General features: G+C 31.0%; 1 protein-coding gene across 1 annotated transcript; it reads right to left on the bottom strand.

Moving 5' to 3' along the window:
- Nucleotides 1-604: 604 nt before the first annotated feature.
- On the bottom strand, nucleotides 605-24,594 carry LOC139491860 (angiopoietin-2-like). The gene is made up of 6 exons (XM_071279771.1): nucleotides 24,518-24,594; nucleotides 10,641-11,362; nucleotides 9,785-9,924; nucleotides 8,446-8,542; nucleotides 7,978-8,142; nucleotides 605-855 (listed from the first exon to the last, which is right to left on the bottom strand). Exons 2-6 carry the CDS (start codon nucleotides 11,341-11,343, stop codon nucleotides 647-649), a joined length of 1,314 nt encoding a protein of 437 aa, XP_071135872.1. The 5' UTR covers nucleotides 11,344-11,362; nucleotides 24,518-24,594; the 3' UTR covers nucleotides 605-646.
- Between the last annotated feature and the right edge of the window lie 583 nt (nucleotides 24,595-25,177).

The following is a 25,177-nucleotide window of genomic DNA, read 5'->3' on the forward strand; positions in this document are numbered from 1 at the left end:
ACAAACAACAGTACACAATTACAACATTGATAAATTAAGTCTGAGTAACACGAACTCTAACAAAAACCGGGGTGATCACTGGTGCTCCGGAAGGATAAGCAGATCTTGCTCATTATTTGTTACCTGTCAGGTTGCTCATTTTAATACAAACATAGAAGAAGGGACAAGTATTTTGGGTTTTTTTTGTTCTTTTTTTTTATTGTTTTTTTTACTGTTTGTTCTAGTTTGTGGTTTTTTTCCCAACTAAATGCATATGTGTTAAATCATCAGGTTGATGTTTGTATTATTACTATTGAAAATTTTACTCCTAAATAGATAGACAGCATTCCTGTAATTTTCCTTTGATAAATCATATTCTCGATTAGTTGGAATCAATGCTATCTGCCAGGCTACATGGACATCAAAAGCGCATGTAATTTGTCATGTAACTTGTCATGTAATTTGTCGTTTATGCTATGCTTATCTGTTTTGATGGAAGCAATACCACATTCTACCATGTGAGGAGTGTTTCCTATGTTATCATTTCCGCATAGGTTAACACTGTGGTTGTATTGGTTTTCTTTTTCATCAGATCTCAAGTAAACAAACAAAATAAAGTAGTAGGCATATTTGACTTATTTAATCATTATTTTATTTTTTTGAACTTTTATAATATTTTTCTAATCATCATCTTAGTTTTATTATATTTAAATCCAGACCAATAGTATTTACTGCTCTTGCCGTTGAGCCATGAATTACTACATGCACCATGCCACCATGCACCACTAGAGACAGCACAGTTATTACTGTGGTAGTTGTCATTATCCTTATCCTTTGTACTAAACGCTCTACCATTGTTGTGAACCATCCGATTACCTGAAAGACAAAGCAAAATAAACATGTTTGCCAAGGACCACAAATATTTAAACAAGAAGACAACTGCGTCAAACAATTTCAAACTGCATGTACCCTTTCTTACTAAACTGCGATACAGAGATACTTATAATTATCTATTTAGATGGATCTTAACAATCACGTGCAGGAAAAGAAAGTGAAAAAGGTACTGTATGCGTATAAATCACAAAATGTGTTGCAATGTACACAGTTGAATTCAATTTCATCCCATTATCAAATTTGATCAGGTCTCTCTATGAGGAATCGGTTTCTTAGTTCGGTTTTTTTTTATATATGTTACAGGCATTTCTAAATTTATATGAAAATTATAGGAATTTTGTAATATCCCTGCAAGATTCAGCCATTATACATAATGACTAATTTTTCTAGGAATTTTACAAAATAGAAATGCATTTTACAAAATGCCTGAAATTATTTTAAAGAATGAAATATTGATATATTTGCCCTGAACATTTGTAAATACATCATTGTTTGTCGTAAAACCTGGTTTAGCACTTCAACCAAATTTGGAGATACCGGAATCATCAGACATTTACCTCTTTTATTACCTTAACTGACAAAACACTTAACGTTCGGCGGCATTATGTTTCGCAATAAACAATTTTCGATTGATCCCTTATGGAGGTATTGCTCTTTATAGTCAATCTTAAACACAAATAAATTTGAATTTAAGGTGGCTCGTGTGTACAAAAATTTCAGCAAAGAATTGAACCTTTATTTTTTCATTACAAATTTTATCTATTACACTATAAGTTATTACTTTATGATATGGTAAAAAAATCAACCCAAAAAATCGATTCGGTTTGGCCCCAGATGACTTTTAAAATGTTTATATCATTGAAATTATCTCCCTTTGGTGCAAAAATGCCATTTTTTGGCATTAAATTTGAAATATCTTTTTTAACTTATCGGTGACCTATATTTTTTATTATTGTTTTCATATCAGCTGTACATAAACTAAATAATTGTAAAATTTAAGAGATTTCTGTAATTAGGTTATTTTTTTATTTCGATATTATTTCTATTTCTCCTATTAGTTCAACAGAAAAAAAGGACATTAACAAAAATGTATGCTTCTTCCGGAGGGAGATTGTGAGCTTAAATGAACGGTGACCCCACTTTTTTAGTTCATTTTTCTTTTAAGTATATGATAAAGTTCATTTATAAAAAAATATAGCGAAAACCTATATTAGAAAAAAAAATGATTTATACCCAGGAGCCCCCTTAAGCCACAATTTGCAATAAGCTATATTGATTGAAAAATGTATCCGATGACACTACCAAACATATCGTTGCATCACATCAAAACACAGCCTTATATGGCAATACCCATATTGTAGAGGGAAATTTGTTTTGATGTGGGTGTGTAAAATTTAAATTCTCATTTTTTCTGAATGGGAATATTAAATATTGTCATATGTTAGTAAAATGCAATACTATCTTCACGTGAAGAATTCTACAATTGTTTTTATTTATGGCTGTTCTGCAGGTGGAATTTTATTTCCTTGTTTAAAATATCTTCATTTCAATTGCATGCGGTATGTGGAAATGTCTGTCCTTTATCCGGGTCAATCCCCTACAGAAATAACCCATGAATTATAACCAAAGTGTTCGCGTCTAAAAAAAAAATGCATGACATATTTCCTACTGAAAGCAAACAAAAAACAATCAGTTAATTTTAAAAAAGATATCTGCTTCATACATGTATGTTTCATTTTAATTTACAGTTTTGAATTTAGAATTTCTTAAATTTCTATTGTAAATTTTGTTCTATTGACAGAACAATGTATCCTTCTGCCATTTGAAAAAAAAACATAATTACAAATTCATTACTGGTATCTGAAATACAGAGTGAGTATGTACTTATTGTAGTTTCACGAAAAAGTACACATTATATGACATACAAACCTTCCCAGCTGGTTTTTTGAAGGAAACATTTCTACCGAACCATTAGATATTTTCTTTGCAAGATATTGTGTTTTGTCCACTTTTGTCAATGATAACTTTGTTCTACAAATTGCCTGAAACTGAACAAGCAATTTGCTGAATTTTGCTTCAAAATTTCAATCATTTTACAAAATCACTAGGTATTAATAGTTATTTTGTAAAGGCTGTCAAGGTTAGGCATTTCATAAATTGCCTGAAAACTCATGCATTTAACAAAGTGCCTAAGTTTAGAAAATGCCTGTAACATATACCCAAAAAAAAAATTAGGTACATTCTGGTATATATTGGTAATAATTTACTCACTTGTACATTTAAATATTGTAATGTTCATCAAATTAGTTTGCTTTAACATAATATATTAGAGAAAACAATGTGTTGTTTCTAAACTGAAGATCGAAGGGAGACGTTATTCCAATATCTGACATTGTCTCTCTGAATCACGATAAAGATAAAATTTTTGTTAAAGCATTGCAACATTTGTCTGTTATGTCAATTAAAGATAACATGGATAAAAAGGAATATTTTCTGGGTCTCTATTAAGCGTTTGATTATATTTGACTCTCGTTCTATTTTCATTAGTCTTAAGCTTTAAGATCTTAAAATGTATGTGAAGTTAGCAGCCGGTTCGTTATCCGATATATAATATACAACCGGCTGCTAGCATGCTTTTCCTCGTTAAAGGAGTGAAAGATAGGTAGGCAATCGTTTTATGACCTCTTCAAGCTGTCGTAAACTCTCGTTGTTCTTAAATATAAACCTTGACTATATGTAAGTTGCATATTTGTCTTTATGAAATATAGATTTCTATCAATAAAACGACATCTAAGATGTAATTTTATATATAAAATATGTTACAAAAATTAGAACCGATCACTCTAGAAACATTTAATATATATATTCACAGTAGCATGGGTTCGAATCCCGGCGAGGGAAGAACAAAAAATTTGCGAAAGCAAATTTACAGTTCTAACATTGTTGGGTTGATGTTTAGTTGTATATATATATATATATATATATACAACTCGTCTAAACATCAACCCAACAATGTTAGAACTGTAAATTTGCTTTCGCAAATTTTTTGTTCTTCCCTCGCCGGGATTCGAACCCATGCTACTGTGATATCCTGACACCAAATCGCCTGCACTGCAGCCGTCCCACTAGACCACACTACCACATGCGCTCTAAAAATAAAGCTTTCAGTGGCCGTGTGTTACCTTTTCTCGTCAGTTTTAATCTAGCGGCGTACTACAGTACATGATATATAAGGCATGGAGATGTTAAAGGATCCTACAAATTAATGCAAGATACAGTCACAGAAAATATTTATATTCATAAGTACGTCTGAGTCAGTGACAACTCTACAACAGATGTATCCATCGGATCGCCATCAATGATGGTGATACATGGCTGTGTACATTATGTATATACAACTCGTCTAAACATCAACCCAACAATGTTAGATCTGTAAAGGAGTAGGGGCAATAAGGCCCTTATTTGGCCCAAAAATTACTGCAAATTTAAAATTTATCATACATATTTTAAAATTACTGAAAAGTATCTCAGGTAGAAGGTATTCAGAAAAACAAAATAATTTTGGACATTAAACAAGTTACCATGGCAACAAATCATGCCTTAATTTGCATATTTTGTAAAATTTTGTGATTTCCCTTGTTTTTCATCAAATTTTTAAGTATATTTTCGATTGGAAAAGTATGTGCGCACCCAAGAAACAACTTTATATTTGGTGAGATTTTGTCAATAGTAATGATAAAGCTTCAGTTAAATTATTTTGTTGTTTCTTGGCTGCGCACGATGTTTCCACAACAGAAATAAAGATAGAAAACTGCATAAATTCTGAATTTTCATCGTTTTTGTGAAAACAGTATATATTATGACGTAATTGTGACGTCATCACATAAGAATCTTAATGTTTTTTATTTATATTTCTTGACCCTATGCATTTCAAAAGATTATGTTACAATTTGAAAAAGTTATCAAACATTTTGTTTTCTTGGGCCAAAACCAGGCCTTAATGCCCCTACTCCTTTGCTTTCGAAAATTTTTTGTTCTTCCCTCGCCGGGATTCGAACCCATGCTACTGTGATATCGTGACACCAAATCGCCTGCACTGCAGCCGTCCCGCTAGACCACACGACCACCTGGGCTCTAAAAATAAAGCTTTCTATATAAATATATAGAAATAACGCAAACAACATTTTCCAAAAGACCAAAAAAGTGAAAAAGGATATTTAAACAAAACGCATTTGACTAACAGTTCGAACAATTGATGTTCTTTAACCCTGCTGACTGCCATTGGCGATTGCCAAATAAAATTGATCACAAGATGTAACAAAATGGATCTTAATATAAATCTAATACTAAACAGGAAAAAAAATTGCTTATGGCGACGATGTTATGCCACAAACATGTTGTTTGTGCTGTTTTTAGACCCTTCTTCAACGAAATGTGTTTTACATGCACAACGTATAAAAATTGCGATTTTTATCCAACGCCATCATAGGTTTGAACGTAGTTTTCAATTCAGACGCGTTTATATATAGAAATATATATGGAAATCCCCAAAAAAAGAAATATATAATGAAGACCTTTCTGAGAACACTTAAATAACGGTGAGACCACTTCCCTTCCTTTGTTCTTTCAATATCTATAAAAAATCGACGAAATCATATAATCTGTTTATATGACGATTGAATTAAAAAGATTTCCTAGAATAATTTCATCTTCGATATCTACAAAATGATCTAGAGGGGCTTACTTTGTCACTTTTCAGCTAAAAGTTGTAAAAATTCAGGACAAAGAGCACAGGGCAATGACGAGAGCCTCTGATCTCTCTATCTGCCTAATATTAAGCAGATATTTAGTTAATAGGTAGATACAAACGTGACTTAAAGAATCTGGAAAGCCATTCTGTCTTCTATGCTAACGGAGAGACCAAAGTTCCAGTTGGATATTCAAAATATATAGCAAGGAACTACCAGAGACCGCTGAAATTGCCATGAGACCCCCCTTGTCTTTCAATGTCCATTAAATGTAAGGAAATTATACACTCTATATATATAGGTTGTATCAAAAGGATTTCCCAAATTAATGTCGATAAAAATCTATATAACATAAATGCAAATATGCAACTTACATAAGCATTGATAAAGGGTTTTTTTCGAGGACAAAGCGAGTTTAAGAAAACTTAAAGGGGTTATAAAACGATTTCCTACGTATCTTTTTATTCCTTTCAACTATGAAAATCATACTTTAAATGTTATCATATATTATATTATTCTCCATTTACGATAGTAGAGGGGCATTATGTTTTCTGGTCTGTGCGTCTGTTCGTCCATCCGTTCGTTTTTCTCATTGTCCTTTCGTCTGTTCGTCCGTTCGTCCAACTCCAGGTTAAAATTTTTAGTCAAGGTAACCTAAAACTTGTGCCCTATGATATGATCTTTTTGATTTTAATGCTAAATTACAGTTTTGACCCCGATTTAACGATCTACTGAACATAGAAAATGATAGAGCAAGTTTCAGGTTAAAGTTTTTGGGCTAGGTAGTTTTTGATGAAGTTGGAGTCCAATCAACTTGAAACTTAGTACACATGTTCCCTATGATATGATCTTTCTAATTTGAATGCCAAATTAGAGTTTTTACCCCAATTTCACGGTCCACTAAACATTGAAATTTATAGTGCGAGTGGGGCATCCGTGTACTATGGACACATTCTTGTTTTGTTTTTTTCAACTAAATTTGAATGTCGTACCAACTGCTAGCAGCCGGTTGAATATTGAATATTGAATATAGATTAACGAACCGGCTGCTAACTTCACAATTATTTTGTGCTCTTGCATTTTGCCAGCTTTGTTTTACATTACCAAAACACTTGGATTTTAGTGAATCTTAAAAGTATCGGGCCAAAACAAAATTGTGTTAAATTTGTATAAAATAAATCAAATGTAACGTTTTTCTATGAGGGCACTGTTAGTTTTGAATTTTCCTTATTTTGGATTTTCATAATTGGAGTTTGATAGTTAAAGTTCTATTCAAAACGGTACCCAGCATATGGACATTATTGGGGATATTCCGTGAAAAGTAAGTTTTTTTCATCAAAACCAAGGATATTTTTGAAAAACCTGTAACTATTACACAATGCTGTAGTACCGTCTTCAATTGTAAAAAAAAAATATTATTTCATACATAATTTTATATCAGATATGAATAGATTTTCTTGTAACAATAACCTGTATTTTGCTAATTGAAGGTATATACGTTATAGCCTATATTTAAAAAGAAACTCTTTTTTTTTTTGTTAATTTAAGGAGTGAATATTTTTAATTCATTTTAAACATTGATTATCAACAAAGAATACAAAATAAAAAGAACAGTCCTTTTTTCTTTTATCGAAAAATAAAATAAATAGTGCCGTGTAGAAGACCCGTTTGCTAGAACATCGACCGATGCTTTTAAATCCCTGGAAATGGAAACAAAATAACAAAAGCTGCGGACTTAACATATAAAAACGTGAATTGGTAAGATAGTCATATGACAACTATCCACAAGAGACCAAATGATTCAGACATTAACACCTATAGGTCATCGTACTACCTACATCAATGAGCAAAGCCCATATTGCATAGGTAGCTCAAAAAAGGCCCTGATATGACGAATGTAAAAAAATTGAAACGAGAAACCTAACGGACTAATTCATGTCGCACAATTAAACGAAAAACAAATATGTAACAAAGCAACAAATGGCATCCACATAATAAAAGGCTCCTGACTTGGGAGATTAGTTATGTTCAGGACAAACACTTTTGTTCAGGTGAGTAATGTTTAAAGCACAAACAATTTTGTTTAGATTAGTTATGTTTTACTGACAAACAATCTTGCTCAGAGTAGTAATCATTTAAGTACAGACAATACGTGTCGGTTAATTAGAAAACAGGTGTTCTGTTGATATACTATCTGCCAAGCCAAACAAATTAAGTATAAATCTGACCCCGAGAATGATACTCCCACTAGATAATAATGAATTAAATGTTAACGACCATATGTGCTGCACAATAATTTATAAAGTGTCTTTTCAATATTGTTAATACATATTTCTATTTATTCTTAAGAGCTTACCGGCGGTTCCACTGTAATCTCCAATTGTGAGTTTGTACTTTGAATTCTCGTCTCCAACAATAAAAGTTTTGAAAAGAGCATATGTTTGCTTGTTGTTTGTATCAGTTAGGTCAACCCTCAGTTCGTATTTATCTTTACTTGTAAGAATGTTTAAATATTTGTTACCTAAAAAAGAGTAAATATAATAATAGTATATCTCGCTGATAAACAATTTTGTAAGTTTAAATAATATCCTGATAAACCTATTGATCCTTTAAAATGTTATCAATTCAACAATGCTATTAGATATCTTAACACCGTAATAATACATATATGATAACGTTAGCATAAATGACGATCACCATAAGTAGTATAATAAACAAAAATTTCTCGAAAATTTAAAACAAAACAAGTGAAAGAAAACTCTAAATATAACAGAATCAATTTCAAATGACTCATTTTACTCATTATTTAACTCATGAAATTTACCAAGCCAGTATTCCTTTTGTGGATCACCAAACCCTTCCTTATACTCAATCCAGTTTCTGTCGAAGCTGGTCGTTCGGTCTATTCTACGTTGAAGTACCTACAATCAAGTATACGAAATAAAATATCACTGAAATAGCAGATTTCTAAATATAAAATAAATGACGGAAAAAGAATTTCTAGCATAACCTGTTTCCTTTAAATGGTCACAACATTAATTAGTTCTATAGTATTTAAACTGAACATTTTCAATGTGTTTGTATTATACAAAGTAACATATAACGTTTCCCTGTTGCTCACATGCTGTGTACTGGTCACGGTATCGAAAAAACACTTGACGATAAATAACATTTCCTCTAAATTTACGTCCCTTACATTGTTTTTAAGAAAGTATAGTTGTACGTTTAAATATAGTGATTGGCTTAATTAACTTTTAAATTTCTCTCAAAAAGATTTGTAAATATAAAAATGCATGAAAAAAAACAAGTGGAGTTTAATTGTCAATTACAACTCCGCAATTGACGACTTACAACAGCTGAAAAGAACAGAAAATGTAAGCCAAGTTCAACAATTTAACAGTGCAGATTGCTTACTAGAATATAATAGTTAATCAACATTTTTATGGAGAATTTCTGAAAGAATTTATGTTTTTCAAATTTTAACATACAGAATTTTTTAACAATGAATAATCATTAGAACAAGTAATTCATAGAGAATCTATTTTTTCTGCATTTAATATTTTAAATTTTTTTTAGTTTGTGATATGTTATGAATCAATTTTTCTATTTAGATTGTTTGCGGATTTTCGACGTCCATGCTTTTTAAGGTCTTTAATTTTGCATTTCAACTTACAATCTGAAAACAATATTTACAATTTTTTTCAACTGATTTCAAATATGTTAATTCAATCATTAAACGACTCAGTATTTTGAATTCCTATAACATGTACAATGTAAATAGCAGGTGCTTAACACCCTGAAAAAGTATCAAATACTTCAAATACTTCAAATGTGTAAGGACTTGTATCTGATACGCCAGATATGCGTTCCTTCTAATAATTAGTCTTGATTCGACTATATAGGAGCACTCGAATATTAAAACCGCATTATATAAAAACTTGTTGAAGTGTATACACAATATTCCATAAAGTTTCGGTGACTTTTTCTTCAATTGATAATATATCATGCCAGCAATGAAGTACCAGGTATTTGATTGCAATTACCTTGCATGGATACATACGTCCACATGCGATGCAGTGGAAGTTAAAATGTGATACACAAGACAATCAGCTTTTGTTAGAAAAAAAATATATATCTAAATATCTTAATACTATAAAACGTACTGTCCATCCTCCTCCGTCTGTAGACATATCACAGTAAGCCCTGATTCCATTGATTTCATCTGGATATATAGTATATACTCCACTTGGTTTTGTTTCCATATAGCTGCAGTCTTTGTACTTGTTTAACGGTTCAATTTTTTCTGAAATATGTTGTAAAGTTACTATTTTAGAATGAGTTCATTTTTCATATAATTACAAATATGATTTTTCTAATGAATAAGGCATGTTATTTTCACACAAAAATCTAATTTCAAATTATTTACATATTGCTAATTTAAACAAAATTTTGTGTACGCTTTTGGAATCTTTATTATTTTGCAGTATTTTTTGTTGGACAGAAGACAAGTCAACGACATTGTAATTATGTTTGACTATTAAGATAACAATACATCTTGTCGCTCTTTGGTAAATGCTTTTTTTTTTAACTTTAAACAAAATCGCTTCAAAGTATCACCGTCACAGTAATCATTACAACATGAATGGTTCAGATGACTTTTTGAACTTTATGCACCAAAATGAACCTCCAATATTATTTTATATATCAATGATACAACCAAATACCAGAAATAGAACGCATCAAAAAATAATGATAGCTAAGAAACAATTTTCAATTATTTAATCGGTTTACAGTTGTTTTAGAATGTTTTCTCTTTTTTGCCATAGTGTTAACTGTTTTCTTCCTGTACTGATTTGTATTGTATGTTTTGAAAGAACACGAAGAATGCTTTTCTGATCTAAACGGAATTTACTAACCATCATTTGGTATTCATAATATTCATGTTTAGCTATATTTGCGTTATATCATAATTTCCAGGAAAAGAGACAAAAACAACAAATAAATAAAGGAATAGCTTACTATTTAATGTTTCCATTAGATTTGTTTTCCATTCTTCTAATGCCTGGCTTTTGCTTTGCAAATTTGTAGTACTTTTCTTGAATTCCTCTCTTAATTCTTGGGACAAATTAGCAAAATGAGATTTTAGATCACTCGTAAGATTGTTAAATTTACGGTTGTTGACGTCTATTGACTGCTGAAGTTTAGATAAATATTCTGACATCATTGCTAACTTTAAACTTTCTTGTCTGTGTTCAAACCCACTTAACGAATCTGTTATTTCAGTATTAAAGGCTGATTCACTTTCACTTAAGTTTTTGTAAACTTCTGATATTTCACGCGTTATCGCCTTTTGCTTGCCCTCAAGATTTTGAACTATGTTTGAAAATCGCTTGTCATATTCCTTTTTTGTCGTGTTTAGTTTGAACGAATAATCTTCTAACATGGATGTCTTTGTCTGGTCTTGCTCGATTTTTACCATATCTTGAATCTCATCAGAAAACGTTGATTTAATGTCATCGTTGATGTAACTTTCTAACTGTTTATTCACCGAAGTTATATCAAGTTCAGCAACTAACGGTGCTTTAAGGTCGTTAGATATCAATGGCATTCTGACCGGGTTACATTCTGAGTTGGACTTCGAACATGGTTTACAATTTACATGAACAATCGACAATACAATTATTTGTAATATAAATGATTTTGTTTTTTCCATAGCCTTCATCGTTGCAAATTCGTGTTTCCTGTATCAATATAAAGTATATGTAGTGATCGTCACAATATAAATTGATATATTACAATGTGACATGAAAATCGAAATAGTACGTAATTAGAGGATCTCTTCTCTGTCATGTAAATTGCTCGTGATGCCAGTACAGGAAGTAAGATGAAAGTATGTATTCACTGTAAATGTTGTACTTATATACAAAGCCATCACAAATTGTATATTACTTTCGCTATAATTATCAAGTTTGTTGTTCGCTCTGTATTCGAAAAAGGAAATACAAAATTTATACCGCAACATTAAGGAAGTGAACTTGTGAAACCTGAATATTGACATGCATATTTAACAAAAGAATGAATAGCAATTTTGTGTAATATTAACAACTGAATGTTATGAGAAAAAAATCAGAATTTTCAAATCGAGAGACGAAAGATACCAAAGAGATGTTCAAAGTTATAAGCGGAAAAAAACCAATTGCAATAGAATAACAAAAGGAAGATAAAAAAGAACAAGTATGTGTCCCAAGTACACGGATGCCCCACTCGCACTATCATTTTCTATGTTCAGTGGACTGTGAAAATTAGGTCAATACTCTTATTTGGCATTAAAATTAGAAAGATGATATAATAAGAAACATGTGAACCAAAAATGTTATCTTGAAGCAGAACGAACGAATATACGGACGAACGGTCGAAGGAACAGACAGACTGACAAACGGGCATACTGTCCAGAAAACATAATGCCCCTCTTCTATCGTGGGTGGGGCATAACAATTTAAAAAAAGTAACAAAAATACCAAATTCTGATTACAATTAACCTTGGAAAGTTCCTTAACAAAACTTAGACATCTTAAGTGTAACTAGAACTCCACCAGAACAGCAGGTGCTATGGAACGCCGGAACTGTCTTATAGTGTAAATATGTAATGTGTTATGTCGCTTTGCCTTTACGTCCTGTCATTTCTTCTTTTATGTTATGTGCAGATGCCTTTATGTCCTGACACGGCATCTCTGTGTTATGTCAAATTAGTAATTTGTATGGTCAAACAATTGTATGATATGTCATTGCTAAACTTTGTTGTGTAACATATGCATTACATTATGCTGTAACTACTATATATTCTGTGAATACTTCGGAACTTTATGATCAACCACCTTTCCATTCTCTCATATTTTATCTATGTTGTGTCTATTCTTCTTTTACGTAGGTCAGTTAATAATTGCGTTACTGTTATGTCAAATATTCTAAACGTTTTGTCGTGATACACCTTTGTTCTATGTAAATCTCATGATATTATAGTCTTTTGGCGTTATGTTGTGTTTATTCAGATGTATCTCCAGTGAAAAACATAATACATCATGGTATAATTCATATGCGTTTTGCCGTAGAGTAGATACTCTCTGTGAGCATTCATTGCGTCATGTGCAAATGCCTTTTTCATTATGTGTAAACAACTAATACGTTTTGTGCAAACCTCGTTTACGTTATGTGCAAACATCGTTTACGTTATGTGCAAACAATGTTTACCTTATGTGCAAACACCATGTAAGTTATGTGCAAATGCCTATTACATTATGTCCAAACATCTATTACGTTATGTGCAAACACCTATTACATTATGTGCAAATATCGCTTACATTATGTGCAAATATCGCTTACATTATGTGCAAACACCATGTAAGTTATGTGCAAATTTCTATTACATTATGTCCAAACATCTATTACTTTATGTGCAAACACCGATTGCTTTATGTGCAAACACCTAGTACTTTATGTCCAAACACCTATTAGAGATTTCCAATAAAATGACTTTACCCGACATAACCGAACTAACTCAACGTATTTCGTCCTACTGCATTGAAGCATGACGGAGGGGAGCATACACTGAATGCATGTTTTGCTCTTTGAACACGCATTGTTGCTGGAATATGCCTTCAGTAAAAATCAACCACAACTATTTTTTTTACTCTTTAAATATTTTCATTAAACTTTGAATGATTTTATTAACATAAATAATATAATGGAACAAGTACATTACCAACTTGTAATCAAACACACCCATCATTTCTTGTCATTTCACTTGACCCATATCTTAGTTCTTCTCACATTATGAATTTTAAAAACTACCAAGACGACATTTAGCATACAAATATTAAAATAACGAATTCCGAAGCGAGAAGGTTGCCTTTTTGTTGTTTTAAAAAGATTTAACGTTTAAAGTAAATTCCAACACACCCGAATGCAAAAGGTGTACTCGACTTGTAAAACAAAATGATATTTTTCTATAATTTAAATGAAGATAATTTGATGTGGACAAAAATTCATATCAATGATATATTTTTCAAAAGTACTTTTTCGTCTTTAACTATACCGAATTATGGGGCGAGGTTTTTGTTTAAGTATACCTAAACTTGCATCCGGGGATACAGGGGTAGAGGGCGTACTCCCCATTTTCGATCGATAAATAAGAAATTAAATATTATAAAACATTAAAAATCGAAAAGAAGAATCTATCTGATAACGACACACAAAATCAATACAAATATCAAATAATAAGTTCATTAAATTTTGCAATTATATCTGAAAAAAATTCATTGTCAAAACCATGAAAGACAACTCCAAAATATCGTATGATAGGTAAAGATACGTATATATACGTGGTCTTAATATGACAGTGAAGTTTTGGCGGGAATCTCAAGAATCACGTGATATACAAAAATCATGATTTCTTTCGTTTTTCATCATCTTAGAAATATTTGATATTGATTAAATTTATTATGGATGGGTTTCCTAGTTTATAAATACTTAGTTAAAACTTGAGTAACGCATTTTTCAAAATTAATTGGTTAGCAATAACCGGTCCCGTTACGTGCGTACGTCGAGTTAGGTACGTATGTCATTTTATTGGAAATCTCTACTACGTTATGTGCAAACACCTATTACGTTATGTGCAAATACCGCTTACATTATGTGCAAACACCATGTAAGTTATGTGCAAATGCCTATTACATTATGTCCAAACATCTATTACGTTATGAGCAAATACCTATTACTTTATGTCTAAACACCTATTACGATATGTGCAAACACCTATTACGTTCTGGTAAACGCCTTTTGACACAGATTTGAATAAAACGCATCAATGATATGCATTTTGAAAATGAAGAAAATTAAAATTTTGACCTTTTTAACAAACTGGATTTTCATAATTATATTGAATGGTGTAAAAATGCTACATACATACTATGTATTTAGTTTTATGGGAAATTATTTTTCTCCACTTTAAAAGTTCGCGTTATGCAACCATGCTGTTGTTTTTTTTCTATGGTCGGGTTGTTGTCTCTTTGACATTCCCCATTTCCATACTCAATTTTATTTGAAAATTTGTTCTCTTTACTTGTTGAAAAGTTTAACAAATATACGGACACGACTCTAGTTTCTTCAAGAGATGCAACCGAAAGGAACAAAACGATATAAAAAAGAAGATGTGGTACGAATGATAATGTGACAACTCTTCACAAGAGACAAGTATGATTTTTTTTACCCTCCCAGTATGGTTTTCATCTGTACTAGATTAATGCTACAAATGTAATGACGTCTCCCACGATCATCATGTAGCAGCTAAGAAATCCTACAAAACATTTAAGATTTTATTTTCGTTCATTTCCTTTAACAGTTGTAAATATTATTCTGAATGACCTTCCCAAGACTTATTATTTTCTCCGTCCCTGACAAGGCGTGTGGAAAATGCGGGTGTCCTGAAAAGGGGTGGTTAGGTGACCCTCTTATCTGACAATTTTTTTTAAAAACTCACAAGGATGTTGGAAAAATTTGATCCGATTTTGGATCAGATAGGTAGGCGGGTGTAACAAAAAGCTGCATTTTCTCTAAAAAAACCTATTTTTTTCATATGAAAAAATGCCTTATCCTGTAATTCACAAAAATGACGCATACATATATAAATCTGAAAGAAAGGGTTATCCGCCTTGTTTAACCTTCACTGGCCATACTCGAAAACAATTCCGCAACTTAGAACTCCAAATAATGACTTTCATTTATCCGTATTTCGTCCGGTAACTTTTCGAATCGTGTCATCAAGAACGATACAAAAAAATACATAATTTAGTAAATTGTTATTATTTTCTTCTATTACTTTTTTTTATATGTGATGTGCATATCGTTAGTTTTGTTGTCTATAAGAATAAATAAATATTTTAGTTGCTAAAATGGTCATCATTACCTAATTTTTCCTTTGAATTTCAGAAAATACTGACTATCTTTTAAAAAGGATGTGGTGTGAATGCCAATGAAACAATTCTCCACGAAATACCAAATCACAAAGAAATAAATAACAATAGATCCCCTTATGGCCTCGCTTTTCGTCCTGTTTCTAACGCTCGTACAAATAAATTTCACGTTTACCGACAAAGTACATTTATAATCAATACATTATTCCACAGTTGTTGATATGGATTTATCTATTTGTTCAATATTTCAACGAATATCGTCGTATAAATTAGAAACATAAACTTATTTTCTGAACGGAGAGTCTTAAATTCAATGAATATAACGGGATATACGGTATAAACGATAAGCTTCGATGCGTTTAGTTATGAACGCGAATGGTTCGATCAATATAGCTAAATACACAATTAAGCCAAATGTTCATAAAATGAATTTGCTGCACATCATTATTCTGACAAATCTTATTTAAAAAAATATAACATTTCATACAAATATATTCTATTGGACCTAAATGTTACCATTCTAAAATATGTTTTGACAGTTTCCGTAAAATATTGCCATTTATGTCGAGACATAGCGATCCTACATTCCGTCGTCGTCGGTGTCGTCATCGTCGTCGGCGGCGGCGTCCACAAATATTCACTCTGTGGTTAAAGTTTTTGAAATTGTAAAAACTTTCTTAAACAACATAAAAGTATACTGGAATTCTTCCAAACTTGGACAGAAGCTTGTTTATGATCATAAGATACATATACATGTATCCAATGTATCCAGAATTAAAATTTGTAGAAATGAAATTTATATTTTTTCCGTATTTTATTTATATATAAACTTAGATTTTAGGCTGTTTAATAAACAAACAAGAACATATTTTATTGGAAGCTAAAAACTTCTATAAAAATTTATATTCAAAGAAAGATACAATAAATAGTGTTGATCTCAATAAGGAAATTCCATTTTTAGACGTTCCCAAGTTAACAAATGAAATAAGGGATACCCTTGAGGGAAAAATCTCCTATTCAGAATTAACATCTGCTATTAAAAGAATGAAAAGTAACAAAAGCCCAGGATCTGATGGATACACCAGTGAGTTTTTTAAATTCTTTTGGATAGATTTAGGTAAATTTGTTCTTAGATCAATCAACTATGGGTATAATATGGGTGAAATGTCAGTATCCCAAAAAAGAGGGATAATTACTTGTATACCAAAGGGAGATAAACCAAGACAATATATGAAAAACTGGCGACCAATAAGTCTTTTAAACACAATATATAAACTAGGGTCTAGCTGTATCGCAGAGCGTTTGAAGTCTATTTTATCACTTCTCATAAATAATGATCAAACAGGGTTCATTCCTGGTAGATATATTGGTGAAAATACTAGACTAATTTATGATATTTTATTGTATACAGAAGAACATGATATACCTGGTATTCTCCTCCTTATTGATTTTGAAAAGGCGTTTGATTCAATTTCTTGGAGTTTTATTGAAAGTGTATTAGACTTTTTTAATTTTGGGCCTTCTATTAAACATTGGATCACTACTTTTTATACTAAGATTCAATCTGCAGTAACTCAAAATTGCCATCTCTCAGATTTTTTTGAGATTCAGAGGGGCTGCCGACAAGGGGATCCCCTATCACCTTATATATTTTTACTATGTGCAGAAATACTGGGTATACTTATACGAAATAATGACAAGGTTAAAGGAATCACTATAGATGACTCAGAATATCTCATATCACAATATGCAGATGATACCTCTCTTATACTTGATGGATCACCTGAATCTTTGGATGCATCTCTCCGTACTCTAGATAAATATGCAGATTTATCAGGTCTCAATATAAACTTAGACAAGACCAAGGTTGTTTGGATTGGGAAGAAAAGGTTTAGCCAAGAAACTATGTGTGTCAAGTGGGGATTGGAATGGGGTTCCAGCAGATTTACACTTCTTGGGATAAATTTCTCAGTGGATATTAGTGAAATTGAAAATTTAAACTATAACCCAAGGTTTAAAGAAATTGAAAACATTATAAAAACTTGGACTAATCAAATACTCTCACCAATTGGAAAAATTACAGTGATAAAAACACTTATAATATCAAAATTAAACCATCTATTCCTATCCATACCTAGTCCAAATAGCACAAACCTGAAACATTTTACTGAAAAAATATTTTCCTTTATTTGGGATAACAAACCAGATAAAGTCAATAGAGACACCTTATCCAAACCGCACTGTTTAGGAGGACTAAAAATGATAAATATTGAAAACTATATAAAAGGTCTTAAATTAACCTGGATAAGAAGAATTAATAGAAATAATTCAAAACTAATAAAACTATTCCTCTTTTCAGAAAATTTGAATTTTTTGGAAATGCAATTTCTTGGTCCTTATAAAAAGTTGAATAATCCATTTTGGAAAGAAGTATTTGACGCTTGGCAAGATCTACAAAATGTACAAAATAACTGTCAAATTAAAACATGCCCTTTATGGAAGAATGATAGAATAAAGATTGGTAACAATCCAGTACTATATAAAGATTGGACAAAAAAAGGAGTTTGGCTGATCAATGACTTGTTACAGGAAGATGGAAATTTTATGACTTTTGATCACTTTAATAAGGTATACAATATTAAAACTAATTTTCTCACATATCAAGGCCTAATTTCCTCAATCAAAAAGTATTTAAAAGAATATCAAATATGTCCAAATGACTTAAAGAGAGAAAACGGTCCTGTTTTGCCCTCAGTGTTAAAGGTTTTTTTTAAATCCCAGAAAGGTTCAAAAGATATGTATAACATTTTGAATGGTAACAAATCAAATCCTAAACAAAAATGTGAACAAAAATGGTCATTAATTCTCAATGCAAACTTCAATTGGAAAAAAATTCATGTACTGCCCTTTCATATAACAAAAAATTCAAAATTGCAGTGGTTTCAATACAGAATAATTCATCGAATCTTAGGCACAAATGAACTCCTCCTTAAAATAAAAATTAAAGATACAAATATTTGCAGTTTTGGGTGCGGAGGGGTCGAAACCATAAAACATATATTCTGGACGTGCCCATATATATCAAAAATATGGGAAGACCTTAACTTCTGGATATTTGAGAAGACAGAAATAGAACTAACTTTAAATATTGATTTGGTTTTATTTGGTATTTTAACAAACACAGATAAAAATGATATAAGAAACATAATACTTCTGTTAACAAAATTCTACATCTATAGAAGCAAATTAGCTATGGAACAAACCAATATAATAGCACTTAAAAATTATTTGAAGGAAAACTTATTGATAGAAAAAAATATATTCTATAAAAATAAATTACTCAGTATGGCAGAAAACTGCTGGAACCCCTGGACTCCTTTACTATCATAAAAACAAAAAAAACAAAAAACAAATAGACTTCACATATATTGTATATATTTCATATCCAAACAGCCTCTGTCTTAAAATCATTATCTGCAATGTATCAAACTATTTTTTTAGTATATATAACTATTATGCATACAAATGTGTGTAACCTATTATGTTCATGTGCAAATAAGGAAAAGAGAAATTTAATATAGAAAACAGTATATATATTTTTCAAAACCTGTGCATTTGTTATACAAATAATTGTATCTGAAAATCTCATTAGTAAACTTCGTTCTGTTTATTTTTCTTTTTTTTTTTTCTTTCAAATATTGAAAATTGAATGTATAATACTAACAAATACTAACAACTGTATAAATATGATATTTACTAATGTTAACGAGGCCGGGATAAGGTACCGGTACTTGATGTTTTAAACTAACAAATGTACAGATTTCATTAAAATATGATAAATTTAAAAAAAAAAAACTTAGATTTTCTGCCAGGAAATAATGCATTTACACTGTGAAGCAACACATTCACTCTGTGGTTAATGTTTTAAGAATTTTAATAACTTTCTAATACTCTTTTTGATTTGTACCAAACTTGGACAGACGCTTGTTTGTGATCAAAAGCTAGTATCTGGAAAGAAATTTTGTTAAGATTTTGTACATGTGTTTTACTTAAGAATGGACTTCCAGTTAACATTACAGTCTGAAATTTATTTTTTAAAACATTTATTAGATGCATAAACAAGCCTGTTTTTTTTCCAAACGTGGACAGAAGCTTCTTACAGTCAAAGATCGTATCAAGAGGAATATTTTTATAGATTTTTTCCTCATTTTTGTTGAGCCTGCGATTAACAGTAAAAGTGGTCGAGACACTTGGTTCCGTGGAACCCTTACGAATGTTTAGATATAGCTCCCCCTTTTCTCGGCTACTGTTAACGCGAGACGTTTTTTTTTTATAAATGGCTAGCGAGACATGAAGTTAACATGATTCAATCCAAATTATCCTCAAAGTGCGGAAACAATTTCGAATTGATGCAACCTTGTTCGCCTTGAAATCGACGTAACATATTTAGTCAAAATTCTTTTTAAAAAATCATCTATATAACGAAAAGAAAACTGTGACAGACTTTAACACGAAAGGGAAGGCTAAAATTCTTTTGTAATTTTCCTGCTACTGATTATAAATTAAGAGAGTTCACATGTCATGTTTTGTTATATTTGGAATTTTGGAACCCTGTTGTTCATCCGTTTAAAGCACCATGCAACAATTGCTAGGTAACTCCCAGTTTTCAAGAATCTTAAAATGTGCAGTATGTCATTGATACGATTCGAGCTCTCAAAATGAATCAAGATAGTTTAAGGACAATAAGACATTTGTTAAAAATATAAAACCCTTGTTATGTTTTGTTACTGGTTGAGAACATATTTATGTTAAATATATGAATCAAAGCACTGAAGTACTGAACATCGGATGACTGCAAGTTCTTGTGGACAGTCACAACCACTTGTCCCAGAAAACCAAATCACATCTCTTTATCTGAAAGTGACGTTAAAGTACAGATATATATTTTTTCTGCGCGTGGATGATAAATTCAACCTCATTGTAGAAGTCATAAAAATCAGTAAAGTCTGGGTTTTTTTTGTGTTATACATTATTTTTATATTTGTAAATTACAGTTACATGTATATTTAATTTTCATCCATTTGTATATCATTCTATTGCATTATATAAGTTATAGTGCTGTGCAAGTGCATGGTGGACACTCTTCTGTAATATTTCGATTTTTGTAATAGATTGCATTGAGTGGGCATTCATATTTTCCAGCAAAACCTTCATTGTCCCACGAAAGAGGAAGCAAAGACAGATAACTTTGCATGGGATATCGCAAACGTTCTTGAGATATTCTTCCACATGCGGTAAAACACTTTTTCTGTACGTGTGTATAAATATCAAAGATTTGTTTACTTTATTTATGTTTTTAACGAGTTTAACGAAATTTTCATATTATTGATTTATATTAAAAAACCCAATTTTTTCCTCTTTTGATTTCTCATCCAAAAACCAGTGGCGAAACAAGAATTTTTGAAAATGATGGAGCTGCGTTTGTTGGTCTTATAAGTAGTTTGATTAAGAGGGGGCTCGGGACTCAGTTTTGCCAAACTCCCTGCTAATTTAAAAAAAAAATACAAGATAAGAGGTGGCGAGAAAATATCTTCGTCTTCAGTCAATATAATCTGAAAAGACGCATATATTATGTGTTGACCTTGTCAAAAGTCTATAATTAATAAATGTAGTTTGGCGCCTCAAAAACTATATGTTATGAATATGTATGCAAGATATGGCGACCTATGAAATGCCCCGCTTGTTGCAGATGGAAAAGAACATTACATAAATAAGGCCGTTAGTGCTCTCGTTTGAATTGTTTTGCATATTCTTTTCGGGGCCTTTTATTGTTGAATATGCGGTATGGGCTTTGCTCATTGTTGAAGGCCTTACGGTGACATAAAGTTGTTAATTTCTGCATCATTTTGGTCTCTTGTGGAGAGTTGTCTCCGTGGCAATCATACCACGTCTTCTTTTTTTTTTTATATCAACTTATTTTCCGTTCACATTTTCTGTAAAGAAATGAGGTTACATTTTGTTTTTTACATTAGCTTTTTTCGCTTCGAATAACAGGGCGGGCCTTTTAGTTTCAGTCGACATACACGCTATCTTGAAATAATTACTTTTCACATATAAATTATGTTTGTTTGCTTCATGATGTGGCTGAAATTCAGCAACAACTATTGGCTTACATGAGATAAATATTTACAGACTGTTCTCTTCTGAGGATATTCAGCCATCAAATGCCGGAAAATTAACTGTGTGTATTACATTTCAGATCAAATGTAATTAATTCATGGTCGTTTTAATATGCATATTATATTACACACTGATATTGAAATTTGAAATATCAATCATTAATACGTCTGTACTTGCATTGCTAATCTGCAATAATTACGATTTGTTTGCCGAAAATGTTCCTGTACAATGTTTCAAAAATGCACTAAATATATTTTATGACTTTTATAAATTTTGGCACACCTCCAGAGAGACACACCTCGAGAATCATGTCTATATATTTGTAAATATTTTAATTTTCAACAAGTAATGTGAACAAAATATAAAGAGAGTGGATGTATAACGCACACTCTTTAAAAAGAGCAAAAAACTAAATATCTATATAACATTTTTATATCAATCAATAGAAAAAAATACTACATTTCCAATACCAAATCAACAACCCGATGCACACATATTACATTCACTTCACATTCATCATACAATGGATATTAACTTGATAAAGAATACAGCGAAGTAGTTCAGAGCTTTTTAGAAAGCTAAAACTTATAATTTTCTTGATTTTCAAAGTGTATATCACTGATGCGTTTTGTTTTAATCTGTGTCAAAAAAGCGTTTACCAGAACGTAATAGGTGTTTGCACATAACGTAGTTGGTGTTTGGACATAACGTAAGAGGTGTTTGCACCTAACGTAATAGATGTTTGAACATAATGTAATAGGCATTTGCACATAACTCACATGGTGTTTGCACATACTGTAAGCGGGATTTGCACATAACGTTATAGTGTTTGCACATACTGATGTAGTTTTTATACATAACTTAATAGGTATTTGCACAATCGTAATAGGTGTTTGCACATAAGGTAAACGATGTTTGCACATAAGGTAAACGAGGTTTGCACATAAGGTAAACGAGGTTTGCACAAAACGTATTTAGTTGTTTGCACATAATGTAAAAGGCATCTGCACATGACGTAACGAATGCTCACAGAGAGTATCAACTGTACGGCAAAACGCATTTGAATTATACCATGATGTATTATGTTTTTCACTGGAGATACATATGTATAAACACAACATAACACCAAAATACTATAATACCGGTATCATGAGATTTACATAGAACAAAGGTGTATCAAAACAAAACGTTTAGAACATTTGACATAACAAAAACACTTGAGACAGGACGCATTTATTAACTGACTTGCGTGAAAGAAGAATAGACACAGCATAGATAAAATATGAGAGAATGTAAAGGTGGTTGATCATAAAGTTCCGAAGTATTCACAGAATATATAGTAGTTACAGCATAATGTAATGCATATTTTACACAACAAAGTTTAGCAATGACATATCATACAATTGTTTGACCAAACAAATTACTAATTTGACATAACACAGAGATGCCGTGTCAGGATATAAAGGCATCTGCACATAACATAAAGAAGAAATGACAGGACGTAAAGGCAAAGCGACAAAACACATTAAATATTTACACTATAAGACAGCTCCGGCGTTCCATAGGTGCCCTGTAAAGTAATGCAGCACATACCTGAAATATGCATTATCGGTTTATTACATCGATAAGCAGTAAACTTGAGTAGGTTGTATGCACATTTTAATCACACATTTTGCATCAGTAATAATGAATACAATACATGAAAATTAGAAAAGTTGATGAATAAATGGCTCACTGCTGAACGGATAATAACAAGTTTAAAACAAAAATAATCACGTCATAATATCATATTAGAGAAATTTTGACAGAAACCCTGCTTTGTCAGATTTTTAACTTGTTGGCTCGTTCTCTAATTAACAGTGACGAGTTAACATGTCAACTCGACTCAAATTTTTATAACAACCTTCTACCTTTGTATGAAATGATGAAATAGGTAGTTTACTGATTGATCATAATGAATGACTCACCTCAATTAAAATTAAATACTGAACAAACATCAAAGTTTATTCATACTTCCTCGACATGAAATACGCAAGTTTAAAAATGTTCGCCTATCGTGGTTTTAGTTTCCACATATATCATGGATCTCTCATTTTTATTAAAAACAAAATTTTTGCCTTTTTAAATTCCGTTATATTTATTTATACTATCAGTATACTAGTTCTTAAAAAGCGTGTTATTTTGAAAAAGAGTAGCATGCTTCATCGGATTTTAGGTATATTTTTCAAAATGACGTAGTAACTTAACAATCAGAATAGAGTACTTATTTTTTCAAGGCTTTCTGTTGTCATTAAAAATATTTGCTTGAAAGCACCTGACGTTTGTTTTAGTAAAAATAAGTATGAATGTAAATAGGTAGAGTGAAACGAATATCCAAAAGATTTTTCCTCGTCATTACAGTATTATACTGTGACAACTCTCTATAACATGCTAATATATATTTTTACTGTATATATATAGAAAAACATGATTTGTAAATCGTGTGCTAAATATAAAAGGTAAAAACACCTACACATGATTTCACTACGTTTATCCTGTTTATTACACTTATACTATACAAGTCTAAAGAGAATTAACTACAAAATTAGAAAAAGAAATTTGCAAATTATATAAATATTATTATTGGATATTTGTATTCTCAAAATTGCCTATTGAATACATCACTTTCTTTATAATTTACAATTGATTTTCTTCTATAAGTTAGTTTAATGTATTAACCTAAATATCAAAATGATATATTTAGCTTACCTTTCTTAATAGACGAAACAGTTCCCTGATTAATGCGCGATCACTAGCACAATGGCTTAACATTGAAATTGAGAATGAAAATGTAGAGCTATGTTTATATAGTCACTATTAATACCTGGCACTGACGCACATAGCTGCAACCAGTTTTCTTTTTGAAAAAACTGCAAACATTGTAGTTGCCAAATTGTAACTGCTTCAGAATTTGCAAAAAGTATTGAATCAGATTTAAAGAGCATCATGTTTTTCTTCTTAAATCATATTAAAAACATTTCGAAAACTTTTTGAACTTTTTGAACTTTTTATCTTTGTAATAAAAGTTATTTAAGATTTGTTAAGTTATAATTTATGTTTCATTTTCTCGATCATACACCAATCAGTCATATCTCACCATTTATATTGGTATTTTTTATTTACCTGGTAAATTAATGCATAATAATGAGGCAAAATCTAATTTGTGTGCTTATCAATATGGATCTATCCTCAAGTTTGATAATACATCGCAATGATGGCATACATCTCATTTTCCGTGATAAAGATAAAATGTATAATGACTATTTTTAGTTTCTTTAGAAAATCATTTTTGTACCATGCATTGAAATTACACTTATTGTTCCTTTAAATAATATTCATTGAAATATACTGTAATTTTCATTGCATATC

Source organism: Mytilus edulis, chromosome 10 (assembly GCF_963676685.1).
Source record: "Mytilus edulis chromosome 10, xbMytEdul2.2, whole genome shotgun sequence".
Lineage (NCBI taxonomy): Eukaryota > Metazoa > Mollusca > Bivalvia > Mytilida > Mytilidae > Mytilus > Mytilus edulis.

Excerpts from the sequence above, each read along its gene's own strand:
- LOC139491860 (XM_071279771.1), bottom strand. The coding sequence starts at position 11,343 with ATGAAGGCTATGGAAAAAACAAAATCATTTATATTACAAATAATTGTA. Across the intron at positions 9,925-10,640 it reads TCTAATGGAAACATTAAATA|AAAAAATTGAACCGTTAAAC; the intron begins GTAAGCTATTCC and ends AACATATTTCAG. Across the intron at positions 856-7,977 it reads AGATTACAGTGGAACCGCCG|GTAATCGGATGGTTCACAAC; the intron begins GTAAGCTCTTAA and ends TTTGTCTTTCAG.